Consider the following 24,795-nt stretch of genomic DNA (forward strand, 5'->3'; position numbering starts at 1 on the left):
CTATAGAGTGCGCTACTACGCTACCCACCACTTCCCCGGGGAGTTATAACTCCCCGGGGAAGTGGTGGGTAGCGTGTAAGGGCATTTATCATCTAACGGTGATATCCGCCCGGTATGAGCGACTCGCTTCCTGAGTGTAGTGCACTGGGCTTACTTCGTTCCTATTTCACACCGAGATTACGAGAAAAGGGTTCCCCATCGTCGTGGGGAGTGAAATCCAGCCCGGTCTACACTACTGAAAGTACTACGGAAGACTCACTTGTTCTGCTGGTTGAAGGGAGGAGGAGGTTGGCTAGTAGGCTGCAAGATCTTCTGCACCAGGGCGGGGGAGATGTTGTTGATAGAGGACAGTCCCTGCGCGGCCCCTGGGCCCTGGAAGGGAGCGCTGGGCGGCTGCTGCGGGGGGTAGGCATGGTGAGGGCGCGGAGGGGCCGGGTACTGCTGCTGGTGGTCGAAGGGCGGCCCCGAGTGCTCCTCGTGGCGCCGCCAGGTGTCCATGGCTCCACCTCCGCGCATCTGGCTAAGGAGGTCCATGGCATCGTCCACATTCATATCTCGACTGCGCAGGGCCAGCTCTACATCGTCCTTCTTGTATCCCATATCCACCAGCAGTCGGAATTGCTTGCTGTTCCAGATCATGTCCTTGGGTAGCTTGGCGAGTGACCCGTTACCCGGAGGTTTGGGACCGTTGCACCAGTCGCCGATCTCCGAATCCCAGGAGCCTCCTGGTCCACCCATGGGCTTGCTCTTGGGCCCAGGCCAGGCCCCGCCCTGGCTGCCGGGGCCCTCGTTCCAGGAGTTGTCCTTATCCCAGTTGGCGGCATGGGTGGAGCCGTCCTCCCAGGAGCCGTTGCGGTGCGGATGGCCCCACATGGCGTCGGGCTTCATGGATCCCGGCGCCACGCCCGGCATACGGCCAGGGGGCATACCCGGGGGGCACTGCATAGCTCCACGGCCCATACCACCGCTGGGGTCCTTCCAGGGACCCATGCCTGCGCCGCCCCCTCTCTGCTGCCCCCACAAGGAGGTGCCGTCGTCGAAGTTAGGCATGTTGCGGCGCACGGCCGGGGGAGAAGGCTCTTCCCAGCCAGAGCCCTTGGGCATGGAAAGGTCCTTGAGGCCCTGAGTGTTCCATTGGGCGGCGCCGTTGCCAACGCCAGAGGGCATCATGCCCTTCTGGGGCTGCATGTGTGGCATGTGGTGCTGACCCCACATGTCGGCGCTGCCGTTGAGGCGGCCGGAGATACCGCGCGGGTCACCGCGCATATCCCCCATGAGGGCGCGCATGTCGCGGGGGTCCTGCGCCGGACGATGCAACTCTGGCCGGTGCAAGTCGGGACGCGGGGGCTCCCCCCAGCCGCCCCAGTCGTCCTTCTTAGCAGGGGCGTTCCAGTGCGGGGGCTGCTGTTGCGGCGGGCCTCCCCACTGTTGCGGTGGAGGGGGTCCGTTCCACATGTTGCTGGACTCAGCCGTGTCGTCGTCCTCTCCCCAGGTGCCCCCGATGTTACTGGTGGGGGTGTGTCCCCAGGGAGTCTTGGCCACAGGTTGCGGAGGAGGTTGACCGCCGTTGCGAAGGTTCGCTTCCCACAAGTCAGTTCCTGCGAGTAATTTTGATTTTTCTACATTATGTATGTAATAAAAAAAATTATATCAAAAATTTATTTCAGGGATTTGAAAAAAAATTGACTGTCACCATTATTAATGTTCGGCTTCCAAACGGGTGGGACTCCTCCTGTTTGGTCCATCTTTACTCCGGGTTCGGGAGAAGTTGGTACATCCCAGTTGGTGTCTTGGTTGACGTGTTGCTGAAAACAAATTGGATGTCAAACCGTGCTGCCAGTTACTAGACCAGGCGCTCCCGGGGCCAGGGGTTACGTAGCTAATTGAAATTTATGGAATGCGTGGACAGCGTCGGGAGGTCTGCGGAAGGTTTAATTTAGCGCTTCTTCTCAGTCAGTTCTACCGATTGGTGCGTTGACTTACCTTAAGCCGGAAATCTTTCACAACTCTCTTATCATTGCTTGATTTATATAAATAAGTGACGTCCTTCGTAGTTTGTTTTTTTTTTTTTAAATAATAATAATTCGTACATTTTCAAGAAACTTTGCCGAACAATCTAATGCTCTAATTTTTACCGCAAACAAGAAAGCATTTTTTGTATCCAATTTCCAGTAGAGCTGAACTCTCCTCATTGCCAAACCATCATGTACTCAACGTTGGGAGAGGATTTCTGCAGAATGAAACCGTGTTGTTAGAGTCTGTGTTACAAGAAGGTAATCTGGTAATTAATCTTCAATGAGGAATTTTAAAAAAATATATATTTAATTGCCTATTGAACTAAGCAAATTTTTATTTGTCGTATTATCAGCGCTCTGAATTTTTTAAGTTTAGTATTACTGAAATTAGTCCGCGTGTGACGTCTCAAGTTCTCTTCCGCTTCTTCTTGGTTGGATCTAGCGTTTGACGATGAGAAAAACGGAAATCTTCCACAACTATTTTATCATTGGTTGATTCATGTGAACTAGTGACATCGTTCGATGTAGTTTATTTTTATTAAAATGTTTTTTTCGTACATTTTCAAGAAACTTTGTCGTATAATTTAATGCTCTAATTTTTACTGCACGTAAGAAAACATTTTTTGTATTCAATTTCCCATAGAGATGAAGTTCCTCATTATAAAATAATTTGGCCATTTGCATCTCAAAAATAAAACCTTGATTATACAAAAAAAAAAAAACAAAAAAAAGAGTAACCACCTCCTCACTGAAAGTGCAGGACCTAAACTCATTCCTGTTTACTTTTATTTTGCTTGCGACCCACAGGCTGATAAACACTGTACTAGACGAATTGTAATTATATATGTGCTAAATGAATAACTTACTCCACCCCAACCATCCAGACTGAAGAGGGACTCGCGCATGGTGTTAAGTTGTTCTAGCTGAGCCTTCGCTGTGGGGGCCAACTGGGCCGGGGTCACGGGCACCCCGCCCACCCCACCCCCGGGAGAGCCTCCCCCGCTACCGCCACCTGGAACACCATCTTTAGTTACGTTCTGTTACACTCTACCATCACTCCGCTGTAAGAGATTCTCTGTTCACTCATAAAAATTGAAAGTCATCAACAACATTGTCAGGAGTTGGATCCAAAGTATAATCATACTGAATCTATTAATTCATAATTTAATAACATTTTCTTAGGAACTCTCGCACTAGAGTGCATTGAATAGAATTGCTTCGTTTTTGAAACCGTATTACGACACATTGACAACTGTAATGATTGCCTTAATTTGAATACAAAATAGAAACTGGTCATTTGAACAAAGATATTGTCTACAAAAATTTATTTTTATTATGCAACACGTATCTCAAATAAGGTGTATATTCTTTGGAATACAGAGCAAATCAGCAAGGTCAGTAATACAATAGTTGACAATTTTTCTGGATAAAACACTGTAAAACAAAATAATGTATACTATAAAATCTAAATATTTGGTTAAAAAAAAACCGCCAATGTTTCATACAAAATTAAAGATTTTAATGTCTCCTGTATAGTTATCATTAATGACTTGCGTTGTATTCAAATTAAGGTGACATAATGTAAATATAATAAAAGCATAATGATAATAACTGAATACAAACAAATTTGAAATATCTTTTAAAAGCCTACATATTTAGTAGTTGTGTTTTTCTCTAAACTCAGGCAGTTTACCTTGAGTGGGTGGCTGAGCCGATGGCTGTGAGGAGGCGGGTGGGGGCCCCCCGGCTCCCCCCCATCCCCCAGCTCCGTTGGAGCTCCCGTTAGTTCCACTGCCATTGCTTCCCGGAACTCCATTTCCTCCCATTTTATTGCTGTTTCCTGAAAACAAAATATAACAATTGATGGATATAACGGTAAATACAACGACGATATTACATCTTAAAATTAACAACAAAAAAAAATACCACACCCCTAGAAATAGACTGTGTTTTGTCTAAAGTCATTATGCGGGAGAGAAAAACAAACTTTTAAAAATATATTAATGCTCTTAACTCAATGTATATTAACATTATAATGGGCAGAATGTTTTGTGGTATTTGCTCATTTGACTGTTAAAATATGAGAAAAACACTGTAGCATCAAAATTACTGCACTATTCTTCTTGATATTTCACTCAATTGATTTGAAAGAATACTCAAGTTTATGGTATTTCTCACTCAAAAAAAAACATAAGAAATACGAGTGTTCCTCTAAGAGGAAAAAATGGTTAAACTGGATTCATAACTTAAAGCCAATTTTAGACTTGCGACAGTGTACTTCCGGGGGTGCGACATATTGTAATACTCATCCACATAGATATATCATGAATTGCGGGGCTGGTGGTGGAATCTATTGGGAAGTATTCCATAAGTTATTAAGGCACTTATTTTCTTAATTTATGGCACAGGGTGGTTAAGTAATGTAATATGAGCCCATTGAAGGTGAAGTGAAATAATTTTCATTTTAAAGGTGAAGTTGACTCACTACTCACATTTTTTAAATCAGTATAATTCAATAACCTTTTTTACCAGGTTCTTTATCAGCAAAACATCCATGTTCATTAATAATATCAAAACAATTAAGGAAAAAAAATAGGAAAAAAGCTCATATAGTTAAAACGTATGTTTTAACAGCTCGTCAGTTGGTTCACTTCACCCGCAATGGGCACATATGTACTTTATTTTTTAACAGAGGCATCAAGGTTTACAACCATAATTAAATATATCTAACACATGTTCGAAATGATCGAGTTCAGAGTGAAGATGCTGGAACCATTTTTGTGTCAGTCCATTATAATTATAGTGTTAAATAACTTATAAATGAAATTATTATTAGAGCACACATAGGAATATATTTATGTGTGCCCTATTTCAAGACTTAAAATAAATAAATACATGAGACTAATTCAATTTTATATAGTTTCACATTACAGTGTATACTCAAACCTATTTTTGTGCAATTTCAAAGTTACGCATTTTTTAAAAGCAATTTTTAAAAAGGCAGAAGAAAATCCAGTTAAGACTCGAAGCAACAATAATTAGAGGTCTTTAATTTTGAAATAAGGTGGAAAACCATTCTCTTCTTCATGATAGGAATTCTGAACGAGCCTTCAAGTTTCAAAGGGGGCTCAACAATAATGGCATTTCTGAATAAACAATTAGTCAAGAATTTGAACAAACTTTGATCACTAATTATATTGTTAGAAAAAGAAAATCAACACTGAAGGATGAGTTTGATGCTAATTCTAATGTGTGTTCAGTGGTCTTTATTTTTTTTTAAATTTATTGATTTTTAATTATTATTTTTAAATAATAATTTTAACTTATTTACAGTGCCATGATTTTTTTAAAGTTTTGTATTTTTGAAATTGCTTCGCATGTGACGTCTCAAGTTCTCTTCCCTTCTTCTCGTCGAGTTATGCTGATTTGTCAGTTGACTTACTGCAAACCGGAAATCTATCACTTCTCTCTTATCTTATTGGTTGATTCGGAAGAACTAGTGATGTCATAAGTAGTAAGTAGTTCATTTTTATTATTTATTTCATACATTTTCAGCAACTTCGCCGCACAATACTCTAATTTTTTACCGTGCGTAAGAATACATTTTTTATATTCATTTTCCGGTAGAGCTGAACTTCCTCATTGTGAAGAATCAATGTCTACAACTGCCCATCTTCCAAAAAGCGAGATATTGAGCCATATTGCAAATCATAGGAAAGATTATCATATAGCGACAATAGTAGTCCATAATTTAAATATTTATTGATTACTAGTTGATGTCTAAATTACGGGATGTGCCAATGTGCCACACATCCTTAAAATGTTAACAAAATTTTTAATTTTTAATATAATTTTTTATAAACTTTTTTTATGTGATTCTGATCTGTGCGGTTTTAAAATTCTCATAATGCATCTTCACTTTTTCTGTTTAAGTCATTGCTTTTTTGTATGAATTGGCGCAGAATGCATCTACCGCACAAAAAAAGGTTTGCGTATTCATCGTTTATGCCCTGAACTGGATTCTGAGGGGTATGACTGATCATCTTGCCTTCATGTAACAAATGATCGAGATACGCCCGAGCAGGGTACAAATAAAAGGTGAAATATCCACGGTACTGTTAGCACAACTAGTTGGATGTTCCAGTTTGGATAGGAACCGATAATAAACTGACCGTCGGGTTGGGAGGTCGGGGGGCGCTGGCTCGCCGGGCCCCACTGCTGAGCTCCCCCCGTGCCCCCCACGGCCGCAGCACCATTACCCCAGTTGCTGTTGCCTGCAGGACAAATCAGACTTCCTATTACCACTTTGTAATCGCACTATTCATTTGCTTTAATCTAAATACCCGACAGCTACCAGTGTAATATTTATTCTTACATCATCTGTTCAAATTTACTAATCTATTTTGGAAAAAGTTTAACTTGGCAACAAATTTTGTTATTACCCGACGAGTACGATAAGTGTACATATCGTCGGCCTAACTTGGAAAACTCGTTAGTCCCAAACATACCTTTGTTCAGGAGAGAGTAAAAACAGTTTTTACTTCAGTATTGAAGCTTTACATGCATATAAATTAAGTCCTAACAGAAGATGACAAAATATAAATTTTGACAATGTGTGGACGAGAGTTTTACAAGTTAGATTGACGTGATATCACACCTCCAATAAAATAGAGTCATAAACTCAAAAAAATCTAATTTTAAGTGCTTAACATTTTTACTTAATATTTTTACTCTCATATGCTAAAAATATACCAAATTCCCTCTCTGCAATGGCTTGATGGCAACAGTGTTCTATTTTAACTATTTTTATGACATTTTGATGACATATAGGACACATTTGCATTGCTTTAAAGGTCGTTAAGAACAACAAAATTCAATGAAAAAAACATGGTTTTAAGAAAAGATGGTATTTTAGATTTTAGGCTCTACAGGAAATTCTGTTTTTTTGAGTTGTCTATTTTATTAGATTTATGCGATTTATGATACATATTTTTTTATTTTTGAGTCTTTTTTGGATTGAATTAAATTTTGGATAAAATAAATTTCAAATGGAGGGGATGAAAATAAAATATCCAATGCGACTGATATTCAGATTCAAACATAAATAAACACCCGATGTTAATAGAATTAATATTAACATTTAACATGGCAACTCTCTGTCATTTTTAGAAAAGGATTTCTTTTCCCATATGCTCATATCAATAGGAATAACATCAAGAACAATGTCAGGAGTTGGATCCGAGAATAATCACAGCATAAGGGAAACGATAAGAACGTGTGGTTTATGTCTCACCATTAGCTCCCGGAGGACTGCCCCAACCGCTCGGCGTGTTGAGGGAGCTCTCGCCGCCCCCGGCCAGGCGCATGCGGGGGGCGCGGCCCTGCTCGGCGAGGCGAGCGAGGCGGGCGGGGGCGCCGTAGACCTCGCGCAGCAGAGCGGCGAAGGTGAGGTCTCCGTTCCCGAAGGTGGTGCTATCGGCCGGCCCGCGAGTCTCCTCCTTGTCCTCTTCTTCCTCCTTTACCGCTAAGTGTTGTGTTGATACCGTATCGGATAATATACGAGTGGTGATAAAAGCGTAATCAGACTTGTCGGTGGGGAGCGAGGTGACCTCGCTTCCTCTATACATTAAGTTTGGATTAAAGCTATTTGAGTGCGGGTGTCCGTACTTGATACCCTGGACATTTATGGCATATTTCGTTACAGGAATGCTGTCGTTTGGCGCATCGCCCAAAATTTGGTTAATCAGGATACATTTAACAAATACGTGGAAATCACAATTATTATCTACAGTTTTACTTATACTTTGACTTTGAATTCCCCACGATTGTGGAAAAGCACCAAATTGTTTTGTGTCTGTCATATTATTCTCAATGACACGATCGTTCTTCCGCTTCGTTATATTTATATCAGAGTAACAATTATTTCTAATCATCGATTTTGGAACACATATTATTAAAGAGATATCAGATATCAGACAATCATTATTAGCAATACCCTTATGTTCGAAGTTATTCGTAAAATCTAAAACTAGGCTATTTTTCACAGATTGCATATTGTTTTTATTATCATTTAGCTTAAAAGTATTTGAGTAGTTAGCGGCGGTGTCAGCAGTGATAGAGAGGGCGGCGCAACTCGTGCGGGGCCACAGTACTTCTGGGACAGGCCCAGCCCGCCCCCCTCCCCTCGCGCTCACTGGGCGCCCTGCAACACAACACACTGCCATTAGTCGCCACACCACACTGCTGCTCCTTCCTCACACTCCCCGCACTCTCTCTACTCACCTTTGTTGCATTGTACGGCAGGTAACAGGTCAGGAGATTCCATTTCGTACACTTTGTATGGCCGATCAAGGAGTTCCTGCAACAGAATGTTTCATTACTCACATTTTCATCCGCAATGACTTATTGGGGAGATCACCGGTCTATAGTTTCACTTACCTCGAGGAATTTAGGAAAGGCATTTGTCATTTTACTATATTTAAAAAATATGGTATCGTTTGTGGAAAGCTTCCATCATAGTTCATGAAGCCCTTTTCGATTAGAATCTGAAACAAGTAAAATAAGAAAATAAATTGAAGGAATATAGTGGATAGACATTTTACACACCCGTGATACTTTTACAGTAAATACGCAGGGTTTATAAAATAAAATTTAATAGTTTGATAGTCCAATAACCAATTTTAATGCTCTCGGGACATTTTCAGACTGGCAAGTCTAAACTAAAGGTCACTATTTCCTAAGTGACTCACTATTTCCTAAGTGTCAACCTGTCATTCACTCAAGTTTATTTTACAAACCACAAACTAATTTGAACTTTGTAAGTATATAGGAATTGGAAAATTAAATTCTAAACTGTCACGCATAAATATTGTCTATTTTTAGACCACCAACCGAGGGATGGAATCATCTAAATAATTCATATTTGATCACAAATGAAGATTATTTATATATTTCAGTATGCATACACATTTCTGTAGCGTGATAGCTTTTTGCCATTTTGGTATATCTGTCATTTTCTCAACTAAACAGAACAAGAAAATAATTCCTTCAGTCGCATAGTTAAAAGTGTGAAAAAACCAGAGGGACCCAATATGGCCATTTTGAAAGGATCTCTGGAGAGATATCCTTTTGTCATATGAAAAGAGCATCAGATTTAAGTAAAATTTATGTAAAAATGACTGTTTTGGAAACATTGACAGATATACCATTTGGCATTACAATACAGATTTATGCACAGTATCCGCCATTCAGTGTGCAACACCTCAACTAACCTTCAAAAAGAATTGTGGAAAGACCAAATTTAATAAATATATCCCCAATTGGTTAAATACTTTTTACTAAGCGTTTCACTAAATAAAATTTTGTTAGTTTAATTCTGAAATTCGACCAGTACTTGGTAAAATTCAAGAAACACTATTATTTGAAGAAAATATAATCTGGCGACAAATTCAAATAAAATAATTTCTATGTTTACACACTATTTAAAAGTAGTATACTTATAACATTTATAAACAAGTCGTTCCTTAAATATATTTTCCTTGGCAGATTACTTGAAGTCACATTAAGTAATGAAATATTATTTGACAATAGATTCCATGATATTCCTTTTTAAAATTCAATAACTTAGTGTGGAAATCTAGGGTAACCAGTAAAATTAGATGTTTTAAACAATATCACTTTGCTTTCCTTTCATTCTTTTGATAATATTCACTTTATAGAGAGAAAAAATAACCCATCCTTCACATCTCTCACCCACCCAAGTTGAGTTTTTAAAACTGTCGCAAGAACTCTTAATGTTTACTAAAACATCGCGAATAAGTTTTCCTATATCATTTTCTTTTTAGACGATTTTATCCCATCGGGGAGGGGAAAGCGTATTATGAGTGAAAATTTGTGACAATTTGTCGATTCGATTCCAAGGTGAAACTGAGAACACCTTACACAGCAAAACCAAAACATTAAGGATACTTTTTGAATGCGCACTTTTACGAAGAAGTTCACTGATATTGTTGCACGACTGAAATGGCATAGGATACAAATATCATCTGTCAAAACAATAGGTTGGTCGGATTTATCCGTCGTGCCGATAGTTTTGGTTGGTAAAACATCCGAGAGAAAAATAATACGCGGCACGACATCGACCCCGTTAGGGACAGGAGTACAAAGAGAAAACACGAGAATTGTTTATTGCAAAAATACGTACACTGTTAATATTCTAATAAAAAGAAGGCAAATAGCGGGACAGACAACTCGATAACAAAATGGCGATAAAAATTGTCGCCACAGCTCAGCAACAACGGTCAACGTGTAACATATTGTGTACACTGCGCGGAACGCTCTATTCTATTCTACGTTTCAGGATTGTTGTATATCGATCCCACTTTACGTGGCAAGCCGAGCGAGTGAAATGTGCAGCTACCGCCGAGGCATGGTCCGCACGCAAACAACTATTTCGACCGGCGGAAAGGAAAGTCGAAATATAACGCAAAAAGGTCCCCACTGTCTATAGATACACTTGAGCGACTAATCCACGGGGAATAACTTTTTAGCTGCGCGCTAAACTTACATTCCTTTTGCTGGCCGAGAGTAGATCTGGCCTAAGCACGCCGTGACGCTAGACCAACGCCATCGCCGTGTTGTCTGGAAGCACGCCGCTGGCCGCTGCTCCCTGCGCGGCCACCAGAGGCCCCTATTTGTATGCGAATTCTAAACTAGATATTGCGACGATTTACTTTCTTTGCAATATTTTTATAATAAATGATATTATCAATTGCTTCCATGCTATTGAAAACTTTTAAGCAATACTAAAATGAATTAGAATACATACTTACGGCATCAAGGTTAAAAGAAAATAGTATAAATGACGGGTTCCCTGGGAACTTTTCTGCGCATACCATTCATAGGTACCGAATTATTTGCTTAGGTAGGCAATGCCAAAGCTTATGCAATTCATGAAATAAAACACCTTCAAATGCAGAGGATAAATTTTCAGTTGACTGATATTATGCATGAGTAGCATTTTGTCATACGTAATGATGAAAATTGACAAATAAAATAATGCGACTTAATGTTACACAAATAATGGCGAATTTGAGGTGTGTAAGTACGTATCTAGTACCTACCTATATACATAGTTCAGATTATGTTACGGTACTCTACAATAAAAGGTACCCACCTAATTATGATCGGATGAATCTCGTGTCGTGGACTTAATTAGGATGTGATAATTTTCTCTGTGGAACAATAGATAACGCGATTATAGGTTAGGTAATATTATTTACGGATACATACCTTTCCATGGAGCATCTTAACATTGTATTACTGCATTTTGCGGACGATGAGACACATCAGACCATAAGGCGCACCCCAATTTTGTATTGCATTTTAAGAGTTAAATAATACGTCTTATAGTCCGAAAAATACAATATAATAGGTATCTAGACTTTAAATTTTAAGATTATAATGATTTTATACTGAGTAGATAAGGCAGATAAAATTTTGTCAAACGTAGTATTGGTATTTAATTTACTAAGAATTTAATTTTATGTCAGTGTGTCCCTAAAAGTGCTGTTAAAGTGGCACGAGTTTTCCACATTTTACGATTTTGAAAATAACATGGGGTGGTATTAAAAATATATTTTTACAATATTAATTTTGATGTGGCGTAAATACAAACATCATAGCAATAGCATAATACTTGTAGTACCTTTACAATACAATAATGCAATTCTGCCCGTAGACTAACATTTTAAACATTATTTTATTTGTCTCATGTGGGTATATTTATATATATCATAACATACATAAATTTAAAAGTAAAGGAATGTATTAATATTTAACTGCCAGGAGTGTAAAGTCGTGTGTGCGTTATTTTTTCAACCTTGTAAAGTTTAATGATTAGTTATTAAAATGATTACTTTCCATTTATTAAGTACTACATAAATGTTAAATTGGCACGGGCACTATTGGGATTGTGTGTTATTTCCAGACGTTCCAATAAGGTGACAAAACAAAGCGTAAGGGACGGGACATCCAGTGAAATGCAATATAATTCCGACAAATACTTAGGACTAACAATAGACAGACAATTAACATGGACAATTCATATCAACAATTTAATTAGCAAAGTGGCGACATTATCGAGTCTTTTTTTAAAAATCAAAAATTTTGTTCCAAAAACGGAAAAAATTCTAATGTATGAAGCCTATGTAAAAACTAAAATATGTTATACGCAACTACTATGGGGAGCAGGATATCAAAATGACACAAACAGACTACAAAGACAACAAAATAAAATATTTAAGTTAGTATATGACCTTCCCTATTTAACTGCAACTAGAGAACTTTTTAAACAAACTAATCAATTAAATATAACTGAACTCTTTCAACTAGAATCATTAAAATTTATCCATAAATTAGCCACTAATGTAATTGTAGACGAAGAACTAAAACTTGTAAAAAATTGTAGTCAACATGGACATAATACGAGAATGTCAGACAAATACCATATACAACTTTCTAAAACAAGAAAAGGACAATCGAGACTAATGAACCAGGGACTGAAATTATACAATAAACTACCAGACAAAACTAAACACAAGACTCAGACAAACTTTTCAAAAGATGTAAAAAATATTATTTTGAACAACAGAGTATGAATGAAAAATGTATATATTATTTTATGTAAAATGAATGTAATAATCCGTAAGGGTTTATAAATAAATTTTCAAATATTTTTTTTTTAAAAAAACATGAGAAGCTTGAAAAATACCATGCATTAAAAATCTATACTAAATAAATAAGGAAAAACTGATTTAGTATAAATTCTCTTCTTAACCAAACCATGACGCCATTTCCCGCGGGAATAGGCAGAGAGGATGGAACGCCAAATCGCATGCAATCTTCGCTTTCTCCACATTCATATATCTTCTCATACACGCACGCCGATTATTGTGACTGTTGACATCTCCATCTAGGACACCGGTGCCCATGTACCATGTGCCATGCTTGCCTCCCCCAACATTCGGTTGATAAAGATTTATTATTATAAGTAAACATGCTACTATCGACGGTGGAGGTGAAAATTAAATTATTTACCAGAGTAGGATAATTATGATACTCTTCGTGTGTAAATGATATATACATGCAATTACGATAATATCAGTTCATTAAAAATCAAATGTTAATATTTTTTCGATGGGTATTTAAACATTATTTATGTAATTCGAAAATAATCAGGGTAGTAAGTAAATATATATCTAAAATGTATACTTGATGCAGTAGCTTTGTGGTTATCCATTATAGGGCCTTACTTATAAACTCAGCGTAAAGTTACATTTCATTATAGTGGTATAATTCGGATGGGAATACCATCCTTATTCAACCACTATAATAAGGATGATATTCCCAACCGAATACCACTGTACCTAAGAGTAACTTTACGCAGAATTTATAAGTAAGGCCCATAACAAAATCAAAATAAAAACAACTTTGTTTTTAACCACTATTTTTATTCTACCGGCCGATTTCAGAGCTACACACGCTTCTTTGTCAAGATACTACTAAATTATACCTTGATAAAGAAGTTTGTGTAGCTTTGAAACCGGTTGGTAGAAAAAATGAAAAATAAGTGGTTAAAAACAAAGTAGTTTTACATTTATTTTATCAAATATATAATCAGTTATTAAATATTTGTATATAACCACTTACCAACTTGTGTACGTCTACCGGTTTCGAGACGTACACGTCTCTTTGCCAGGAAACCAATTAAACTAACATGCAAAACCCATTGTACACCTTCACCATACTTGTTGCACAAAAATATAATACGTGAATGTAGACATAGAAAAGTCGGTAAGTGGTTGTATATAAATATTGAAGAGCATTTAGTTGCTTAATGCTTTAAATATTAATAATAAATAAATATACGATGATGTAATAACTTATATTTACATATAAGTTATTAATTAAAAAAATGCTTGGTACACATCCACTTATTTATTTTGACCAATTAGCGCTTTCACCCTCTAATGGGCATCTTCAGACTGGTGAATATTATACAGTGTATGGATAATTTATATAAAACTAAATATTATCTTAAGTGTAGGTACATTTAAAATAAGTTGAAAAAAATACCAAGTATTTTTTAAATTAAAAACTTATATGTAAATATCATCATCATTTTATACATTTTCATTCTGCTTTTTGTAAAATCGTATTTAAAAAAAAAATGTATATGTTCTCTCTTTCTGTGTCCAGACGTATGAAGAATACAGTAATGTGTATTAAACAGAACCAGAATCCTGGACGACTGTATTCGGCTAGATGTCTGCTCTTGGGTGAAAATTCTAAATAAAGAAATCGAGTGGAGATAAGTCTCGTTGTGAAGTAGTTGGCGCGTTTGCCTACCATTCTTGAGGTCTGAGGTTCGATTACAGGTAGGGTGGACGTGAAATATTAATTTTAAAGGTTTTTAACACTGGAATATTTAATTTATTTTGTTTATTTATTTTATTCATACAAATACCTACATATTACAAAAAAATATATAAATATTCCAAACTCTGTGAGGCCAAGGGCCCTGTGTTGAGTTGGGATACAACATAATGGAAAGTAGAAGCACGTACATAATTAAATAATAGCAAAAATCAAAAATAAATATTATTACATTAACATACATATATTTCAAAGAGCATATGCACAACACGCTAAATAGTATATAAAACAATGCAATATCTCATAGCAGTCTCATTGTTCCTAGACTGGCACCTGAAGCGTAAAACTGATCACCTTAGGTTCGTGTAACCGATGATAGAAACACGCTGCATTTGGATAACGAATGCAGTGCCCTGTGCAACACTGGGTGTGGAAGGGAAAATGATGATGATATTTTTTTATATTTGAAAATGTAATTTTCTTGCCTCAAATGATTTTTTACAAAAACTCATTAATTTTTTTAAATGTAAATATTCGTAAATAATTAGTTTCGCTTCTATTTTTTAAAATCTCGGTCTCTATTGAGATACTAATCTGCATTAAAGACTAGTTTTTTTTAACAGACGCGGTATTGTCGACGATATAATATTTTTATGAGTAAAATTATGCTGATTGAAATCAGAATATTGGTCATAATTTATTTTCGAACACTTCTTATCTTAGAAAAACAATATCTTGTATTTAAACATATGATAAACCTATCAAATCAATTTACTGTCGTTAATTTTATTAATTATTAGAATGAAAAAATACAACAAGCGACATACCTCACCGTTATTGTATCGTCGGTGTAAATTACAAGTCCTATAAATGCGCTAATTTTTATTTTCCTTTTTTCATAACGGTTCTCTACCTCTGTTGAAATATGTATGCATATGGATTTATTTTGTGTAGACACGTATTCCTTATACCTAGTACGAGTACCTACCAGAGGCGAGCTCTCCCAATAACCGATTATTTGCAGCTTACCATATTTTTTTGACATCGAAAGTTATGTTTTATATTACATTATTAGGAAAAAACATATCACAAATAAAGTACCTAATAATAATAATACATTGCATTTCTTGGGTTAATCAATTTACGTCATATTCCATACAGAAAGCAAGCTACATCGGCCAAAATTATTACTGCCGGATTATAGAAGCTTGGGTGCCAAAGATAAAACATGAATTTCATTACGTCTCCAAACTCCAAATTTCAGATTTACCTTAGAAAAATTTAACTTACGATTACAGTAAAATCTTGCAGCTTTCCTAAATGCAATTTAGTCTTTCAACACTCTTTTATAAGGGCTATTATTCTTTAAAATAAAACTGCTTCACTTAAGACGGTGCAAGTGAGATAGTATTATACGCACCCGTTATAATGTGAAAAGGAGATAACGAATATGTGTACGAGTATATTATAACATATAAGTTAGATTAGGATAATACTTGAGTCCTGTTCGGTGGTTTATAAGTTAATGTGTTGTAAAATACATAATATTACGAATTTACATTTTAATCCTTAGTATCAGTATGAATACTTAAGTTAGTTTTCAAAAACAATGATTTGCTAAACAAGAATAAAATATACATGAAATATATAAGGTTTTTAACGGACGATGACAGTTATAGGTTATCCATTTAAACTTTAAAAATAATGTTTGAGTTATGATAAAAACGTTAATAGTAAATTAAAATTGAATAGTGTCAAGAGTAAATTATGCATAAAGAATAGTAAAATGTATAACTTACACCGTTTTGTGAATATTAAAGTGATATAAAAATCGATGAAAGAATTATTCTAAAAGGGCAATTATTAGTGAACTATCGTTGTCGGTGAGGAATACTTTTTAATAATTTAGATTTTATCATTAGTGGACTGAAATGAGGCACGAAAATAATGAAATATTACTAATAATAATATTAAACAGGCATTTAAAAATACTAAATATTTTTTGTGAAAACTTCAGAAAAATACCGTATTATACGGTTTTTTACACAGATATAGTTTCTGATTATAACATATCAATAGTATAATATTCCAATATTACAAATCAAGTGATTATACAGCCATTTTATTAAGAAAAAGTTTTTTACCAAAACTACCGTATTATACGGTAGAATACGTTTTTTACAATAAACTACCAATGGTATACTACCGGTCTTAAATATTTAGTCATGACCTATAGTGAGGCGGACATTTATAGTGACCACGAGTAAGTCGTTGCTAAGATCTGGCTGCAACTCAAACGTCCCCGAGGCCTCCTCGGCGAGAGACAGTCGACGTGGAGAAACTAAAGTCTGACGACACGAGACAGAGATTTGAGGACACGGTCAGTCAACGCATTCAGCTGATTTAACGATCAACCCGCCACTACAATCCTTATTGAAGTGGAATGGAAAAATCTCACACGTTTCTTCCGCGAACGCTATTCTCGGCCCAAAACGAGAGAAGAGCCATTTGGATTTCAGATTGTACTTGGGAGAAAATAGAGGAACGCGCCAAACTTAAAGCACTGAGAGATAATGAAGATGATCCGAACCAAGTGGACACCCGAAAAGATGACTATATAATCACCAGGATCGTTTAGTTGAAAGTTCTGCAAGACTGGACTCAATAATTGCAACTGCGGAACAAGCTATTTGGAGAAATGAGGAGCGGAAACTTTTTCAAATCACGCGTAAGATCTGTGGTAAACGCTCGATCTTTCCAGGAGCCGTAAGAAAAAACCTCTGATAGAGCGATCGAATCAGACACAGACCGCGTAAAGGAAATATGGCGTAGTCATTTCCAGAGGTACTATTCTGAACCGCTCTCGCGGCACGATAAAGTTTTTCTCGTGCCGCGAGAGCGTTTGAAATACCACCCCAGAGAGTACTAAATTACCCCCTCCTTCCACACCCGATATCTCCATAGAAGCTGCATCAAGCATTCCGCGGGCAGTCAATATTCCTGACGGTTCTCAGACACTGGCCGAAAAATGACCGTGTCAAACTTAAAAAATGGAACAGCACCAGATAGACTTAGTAAACGGGGAGATCACTGCATTGCATAAAAGGGGTGATCCATTAAACTGTGATAACTATGGTGGCATCACGCTACTTGGTGTGCCGGAAAAAGTATTGTCATATAATATAATACTGCAAAGAGTTCGAGGACCCATTACGCGAGTATCAAGAGAGAACCAGGCGGGTTTCCAACCTGGTAGGTCATGGCGGATCATATCCACAACATACGCTGTATTCTACAGGAATTTTCCCCGAGGAAGTGATATTTTCTGTATGAAAAGTACGCTGTGATACTTATTAGCTTTCCAGTTATCCCTATGCAAAAAATCACGTCAATCCGTCGCTCTGTTGCGACTTGAAAGAAGAATTCATTTTTCCCAACAGATTTTCCCGAGGGAGCGATATTTTTTTGGGATGAAAAGTAAACTACGACACTTCTCAGCTCTCCGGCTATTCTTATGCAAAAACCACGTTGTTCGGTTGCGACGTGAAGGAAATACAAACCAAGAGACACACTTTCGTATATTTTAATATAAGTACGGATTCACGCAACCATTGTTCCAAATTTGGTAAGGAAACGTACCTAAGAACTGGAATGAATTTGTTGATTTCATTTTATTTTTATGACTTTATTTAAGTGTTTAATACTTTAAATGCAATCCAAAACTTTTCCGTTCTGAACACGGATAGTAAATATCTAATATGTTTGTCATACTTGGAATATTTCCTAGAAATTAAATGAACTCGAATACACCTCACATATCGGATCCTGTTAACAGAAATCAGATACGACAAAACGTAATTTTTAGATACCAATGTATTATACACATTTGGATTAATGTACAACTAATCGTAAATTCTATAGTATTTGGTGGTTGTGTTCGCGTTAGTCGTCAGGCGTTAGGTCGTTACGTTTGTTTTGACCCCTAGTTGCGTAAAGCGTAGGACGACTTTCTTTTACCATGCTAATTACGTAGACGCTACAAGGAACAACATGTTCCGAGTAACTTGGCTTAATCAATGAGGAACTTAATACGATGGAAATTGGATACAACAAAATGTTTACTTCCGCGCAGTAAAAATTCGAGCATTAGAAAATGTACGAAAAAAATTACAATTAAAAAAAAAACGAACTACTTTGAACGACGTCACTTGTTCATATAAATCAACCGAAGATAAGAGAGTTGCGAAAGATTTACGGCTTACGGTGAGACAACGGACCAACCAGTAGAACTGACCGAGAAGAAGCGGAAGAGAACTCGGTGCGTCACAAACGGAGTAAATTCAGAAATACAAAACTAAAAAATCACTATGATACATAAAAAATTGTTGGCTAGTTTAATAATTTTAAAAAAACAAAAAACTTCTAAACTTCCTCATTGTGATAATCCTGAATGATATCATTTCGTTTCATGTGGCATATTTATGATTTCCTCCATGAAAACTACTTGTATACATACAATTTGGAGATCAACCGTTATCGATAAAATTTCATACAAATATCCCAATTCAAAATAAAAATTTCTAGTTGACTAAAACGATAAATGTTCTTTCACAATCCTATAATGCTCATAGTATATTATCAACCGATTTCGAAGCTACACAAAATTTACTTCTTGCGGTGCCTTGTCGGGTACCTCCGACGTTGGCGATCACTACAGCGAAAGCATCTCGGTCCTGCGCTACTCTTGTATTCCGCAGCCAGGACAACTGCTTATTGGATGTACTCGCCATAGTGATTCCTGGGAAAATATGACCAGAGTGGTTTCCCGTTGCCTTCTCTAGTGGATTTTTCTGTCGGGGTTACATTTCCTTAGCTGGTTAGTTCTGGTTTGGAGGCGCCAGAAACTCGCCTTTCATCCTCCTGCTGCGACCACCCCGAGAGTGTAATCCCATTGCCTAGGGTCTGCGACGTGGACGCTAACGAGTAGGACTAGTCAGTAGTGTTGCCGGTGTAATGCAACTGGGCGTTCGCAGCATTTTATAGAATCACACCCTCCAGCAAGATGTGACTCACTGCGACCCTACCGACAGTTTGAATCCCTATAATTTACTAATTTTATTTAAATAAAAAATAAATTTAAAAAAATTCTGTTACAACATTCACGATTCGCTGTTAAAAATTCAAATATTACTTGAAGCATAATGACAAAGAAATGACGGAAGATTCCACATTTCAGATTAACGCTCTTCCACGCTCTGGTAAGTAGGCACTAGGCACAAGGCACTTAGGCACACGACGGTACGCGTGGCGCTCACTGTGCGAGTGTACGGCGTACGGAGATGGAGGGCTGAAATAATATAAAATTACACGCATTTGTTTATACATTTGTATAAACCAATTTAATTTTAGTTATACGTCGACCAGTTTCGAGGTTAATACCTCATCATCAGGATTTATATAACACAAAGCGAAAAATGTTTTTTATATTAAAAATATAACATAATATTGCCAAGTTTACGGAATGAAGGACTAAAACCGAGAATACCAGCACAAAATAAAAGTGCGGATGGAAGGTTCGTTAAAGAAATTACCGCAAAAAAAAAATCCAGAGATGAAAATGTTAGTTACCGTTTGTTCGTCTAATTGTTGCCTGAACATTTAAAGTATCTTCGTCGGTAACCTATAATTAACATGTTTAGAAGGAAAACGCGTATGCATATTCAGCTTTTCATACAGAAAACTTAATTTTACTTTGTAGATAAAATTGAAGATAATTGTAATCGAGCCCCAGGTATTATATTCGTGTAGGTCAGCATTTTTGGTTAATGTTATGTTCTCGTCTTGTTTGTTTCCCAGTGCAAGTTTTTGTACAATTTTCACTGTCTCAATTTTCGTCAAGTATTTTATGTCAAGATTTTTTACCGTGCAGTGTGAATTTGGACGATACGTGCGGGCCATAAAGGCAGATACCTCCAGCGACATACGCGTAATTACCATCGTTGGGACAGCGCGGAGCGGCGCGGCGCGGCGCTGTGCAGTAGGTACCTGAATTTGGAGAACGAGTGAATGACTTTTGGCGAGTACCTATTGTTTACCATTGCGTAATGAACGCTCGACAAGACGTGTACGAGAAACGGGGACGGGAGCTCAGATGGAAAGTAACCGTAATATCATATCGCGGTATGATATCTGTGCACCGCGGTGTGGTACGATGTACGGTGAACCGGGGGAACTGCGCCGGCGCCGCCCGCCGCTGCCTCCGCGCGGGGGCACACAGCGTGAAATAGCCCCGCCGAGCACCGAGCCACCGAGCCACCGAGCCACCGAGCCACCGCGCCGCCGAGCAGGACTGAGACTGAATACCGAGTGCCGTGTGCCTTGTAAATTAAGTTTCAAGGTGCCTAAAATATCTGATTTTACAAAAAAAATCCCGCCTTAAGTAAAACAAAAAAAAACAAATATTCTAAGTGAAGCTTTACGAATGAACAAAATAATGAAAAAAAAAAATTCGGATGACGAGTTTCTTTCGATAATCTTTTTTCTTTCTAATATGAAAAAGTAACAACCTTTGCTATTCTTATTATTGATACGCTAGGAACGCAGGTGAAATTAAAAAATGCCAGTCAAAACAAATGCCTCTCAAACGCGGCAGACGCCTATCCTAGGTAATAACCCTAGCCGCGTGCTAGCCTTAGCAATTATTTTATCTTAATAGTAAAATAAATCAAAAAAACTTTGTTTTTAACCACTTATTCTTTATTTTTTCTACCGACCGGTTTAATGCTATTTAAGCTTCATTATCGAGGTATACTTAACTTAAAAAACAAAGTTGTTTTTCTATTTATTTTATAACAATGAATAACCACAAAGTTTAAAGTTATTGCTTCAAATATAAAATTTATAATAATTTTTATTTTGGCTCGATTAGGCGGGTAGTGCAATACCCAACCAGCCATATAGTATTAAATATTTCATCGTTGTTTCCCTTTCCGCACCCAGTGGTGCAAAGGGCACTGCATTCGTACAATAATGCAGCGTATTTCGATCATGTTACATTAATATAAGGTGATCGGTCTCGCGCTTTAGGTGCCAGTCCAAGGACAGTGAAATGTTGCAGTGAATCACCATTAAAATAAATATTTCACGTTGACTCCGAAAGGAATCGAACCTGGGAACTCAAGCATGGTTGACGAACGCACCAACCACTTCACTACTAGGTGAACTTACTTCACTTGGTCTCGAATATGTTGTGCTAATCTAGTAAAATTGCTTTATTTCACAGTATCGCAAATTTAAGGGTTAAATTCTTTGGGATTTTTTAGAACATTTTGGGTTTTTCCTTTGTGCGGGAGGAGCTGGTTTTGAGATATTTTTACAGCAGAGCCTATAGATATGTTTACAGGTTTCAGCTAATGAGATATTGCAAGTAAATACTATTGCTATAATTTACATAATAAAAATCATTAAGATATAATACAAATAACTTGTGAATTCAAATAACTTGAATTAACAATGTTTACGCTAATTATTTACATAAATATTTTAATTCGAGTAAATAGCAACATTACAGAAAATATTGTGTAATAATTTTGCAAGCCATTTATAGTTTTCAGATTATAGATATTTTTATGGCCTATATTTTAAGTGTTTATAAACTAGGAATTTAACATAACAAATAAAACTAAAATAATAGACATGGGTTGCATTTTAAGATGAGCAAATATATATTTGTGAATAAGTTACATTATATTATTATGTAGTTATTATATTTTAAATAAAAAATTCTTGATACATTTGGTCTAAAAATTAATAATATTATTGATAAAATAAATAATAATAAAAACCGATTTTTAATATAATCTTGATAAATATATATTTTTCTATAAAATACAACTCTTCTTAAAATTAAAACTCATTACGATTTTCAATGGAGGTTCTAGCAGTGCGCCGGTGTACACGTTTATACTTAAACAAAATAAATCTATATCGACAAACACTCGATTATAAAAGTGTAGCATTCTCGGGATTGCAACATTTTGACTATTTCTCGTACTAGATAATGTCTCGTCATAAAATAGTCGGCATCACATCGCGCGCTGGGTGCTCGAGCAGAGGTACTCGTGGACAGTATACTCTCTTTCTCTATCTCTGCACTGCACACTCTCCGCTATAAGCTATAACCCGCCACGCTCTTCACGCGCTGGTCTCCCGGTGTCCCGGCACTCCTCCGAGTAACAGGTAACAGGTAACGGGTAGGGTCACGCAATATGCGCCCTGCACAATGGACGCGAAGCGGAGAAAAACAGATAGATTTCTGCAACTTTTAACCGCGTCCACTATGGACGAGCGGTGCACAATACACCATACAACACACAGCTATTCTACGCAGCTTACGTTTTCAAAACAAACAAACAAACCATCACGCCGTTTCTCCGTAGGGGTAAGCAGAGAGGATAGAACGCCATATCACTCTATCTTGGCATACATACCTCGCTTCCTCTACATTCATACATCTTATCATGCACGCACGCCGATTATTCCTACTTTTGACAAGCAAATATTTAATGGAATTGCTCGTGCCATGTCTTTCTCGGCTTTCCTCGTTTTCTGCATCCATCAACATTCGCATCGCAGATCCTTATAGCCGTTCTTTCGTTGTCCATTCGCTCTACATGTCCAAACCAGCGCAGCACCCCTTTCTTGATTCTGTCGATAATGAATATCTCAGCCTTACACAGTTCACAAATCTCGACAGTTGTGCACCTATCATACATCGTTTTGCCACACATTCGCCTGAGGGATCGCATTTTAACAGCATTTAACCTACTTTCGTCATCATTTTTTCGATTCCATACTTCGCTCCCATACATTAGAGTTGGCACTAGAACTCCGTTGTGAACTGCTAGTTTAGCCTCCTGCGATAAACATTTGTTTGCTAAAGTAAATTTCAGTGCACCGTTCACCCTGTTCCCAGCTCTCACCCTCCTTTCAATATCTTTCTCGGTCTTTCCATCCCTAGTAAACATACTTCCCAGATACACAAATTCTTCTACCTCATTCAGAATATCTCAGTTCACACTGATCTCACATTTAGTTATATTTTCATCCGATTTATCAACATTCATAAGCAAATCGCTTTTCTTGCATACATCGTAGACTTTTGTTACCAAGAATTGCGGGTCTTCTTTGCTGCTAGCAAGAAGCACGGCATCATCCGCATAATTAGTTCACTGTAAGTCAAATGGGACTAATTCGAGATATTTGATCGAACACACTAGCACGAGTCGATAAACTATTTTTTATTTTAAATTTCTATCTGGTTCTGTTTGAAGACGCTTCACTGGACAACAAAGCCGAAGGAAAACGGCATAGCAACCCAGACATATTCAAGAGGCGTGAAAATCCGGTCGCCGAGGAAACGGGAAAGTAACCTGCATTAAGACCGAACTTCCTTTTTAGAAGTACAAATTGGCGTAGCCTAAATTATGCGATTACTAATTTCCAACATGCAAATAAGAAAGGATTTCCACAACCGATAATTAGTCGCAAGAAATGTTTTATGAAAACTTCGTTTATTTTATCCCGATACCGAACCAACCTTATTCAAATTGTTCGTGTTAAATATGTGATTATTTGACATAAGTCCAAATAAATTTTACTCTCAATTTATGGGGAGGAAAACATGATTTTATAGCTACTATCTTTAATTTAGATAATCGCTCCAGAAACTAGATGAAATTTAGTTAATCTATATATACGCCTTCAGAGATTAACAAAAGTTTTATTCAAAGTCGTTTGTTAACATTGTCAATTTCACTCCCAAAGGCAACTAAAGGAAATCGGCTACAGGCTATGACGAATAATTACCTAACGCGAAGAAAATGGCATTTCAATACGTGGGTAATTGCCTTCCGTGCCTCCATCCTCTAACGGCCTTTCATCGTGACGCTACGCCGAAATATGCTGTCTTGAGTGAAAAAAAGTTATTTAAATTGCACTGCAACTGTGAAACCAAAGCAGATATATCGTTTCATCGACACGATACAATTTCTATAAAAGATATTATATACAGAATACGTCGATAATTTATGTTTTAATACGTTTGTCAAAATTTTTATGTTTTTGGATTTTTAAAGGATTTTGATTTCCTTTAATCGTGATTTGCTATTTATTTTTTCCAAATTGTTAAAGGCAACAAAATATTTGTAATTTCTTAGATGCAGCTAGTCATCATTCCCTTTCCGCAGCTAATGGCGCATAAGGCACTGCATTGGTACACCAATCGCAGCGATCTTGATCATTTTTGTTACATGAAGGTAAGAACCAGTCTTCGCTTCAGGTACCA

General features: G+C 37.2%; 1 protein-coding gene across 9 annotated transcripts in view; it reads right to left on the bottom strand.

Annotated features, from left to right (window-relative positions):
• gw (trinucleotide repeat containing adaptor protein gawky) overlaps positions 1–24,795 on the bottom strand; it is a 44,494-nt gene that overhangs the window by 6,920 nt on the left and 12,779 nt on the right. For 2 of the 9 annotated variants that reach the window (XM_088235445.1, XM_088235436.1), the window contains exons 2-9: positions 8,454–8,560; positions 8,298–8,373; positions 7,309–8,217; positions 6,188–6,289; positions 3,709–3,855; positions 2,882–3,027; positions 1,694–1,805; positions 260–1,598 (exon numbers count right to left, since the gene is read on the bottom strand). In XM_088235445.1, the coding sequence (XP_088091571.1) occupies positions 260–1,598; positions 1,694–1,805; positions 2,882–3,027; positions 3,709–3,855; positions 6,188–6,289; positions 7,309–8,217; positions 8,298–8,373; positions 8,454–8,483 (2,861 nt within the window). In that variant the 5' untranslated portion in view covers positions 8,484–8,560. Of the gene's footprint in view, positions 1–259; positions 1,620–1,693; positions 1,806–2,881; positions 3,028–3,708; positions 3,856–6,187; positions 6,290–7,308; positions 8,218–8,297; positions 8,374–8,453; positions 8,561–10,218; positions 10,429–24,795 lie in introns of those variants that run through there. The other 7 variants (XM_088235428.1, XM_088235409.1, XM_088235466.1 and 4 more) reach the window with 5 other exon arrangements.

The sequence above is a fragment of the Micrasema longulum genome, unplaced genomic scaffold, assembly GCF_059751315.1.
Source record: "Micrasema longulum isolate JH-2025_06_02 unplaced genomic scaffold, ASM5975131v1 h1tg000093l, whole genome shotgun sequence".
Lineage (NCBI taxonomy): Eukaryota > Metazoa > Arthropoda > Insecta > Trichoptera > Brachycentridae > Micrasema > Micrasema longulum.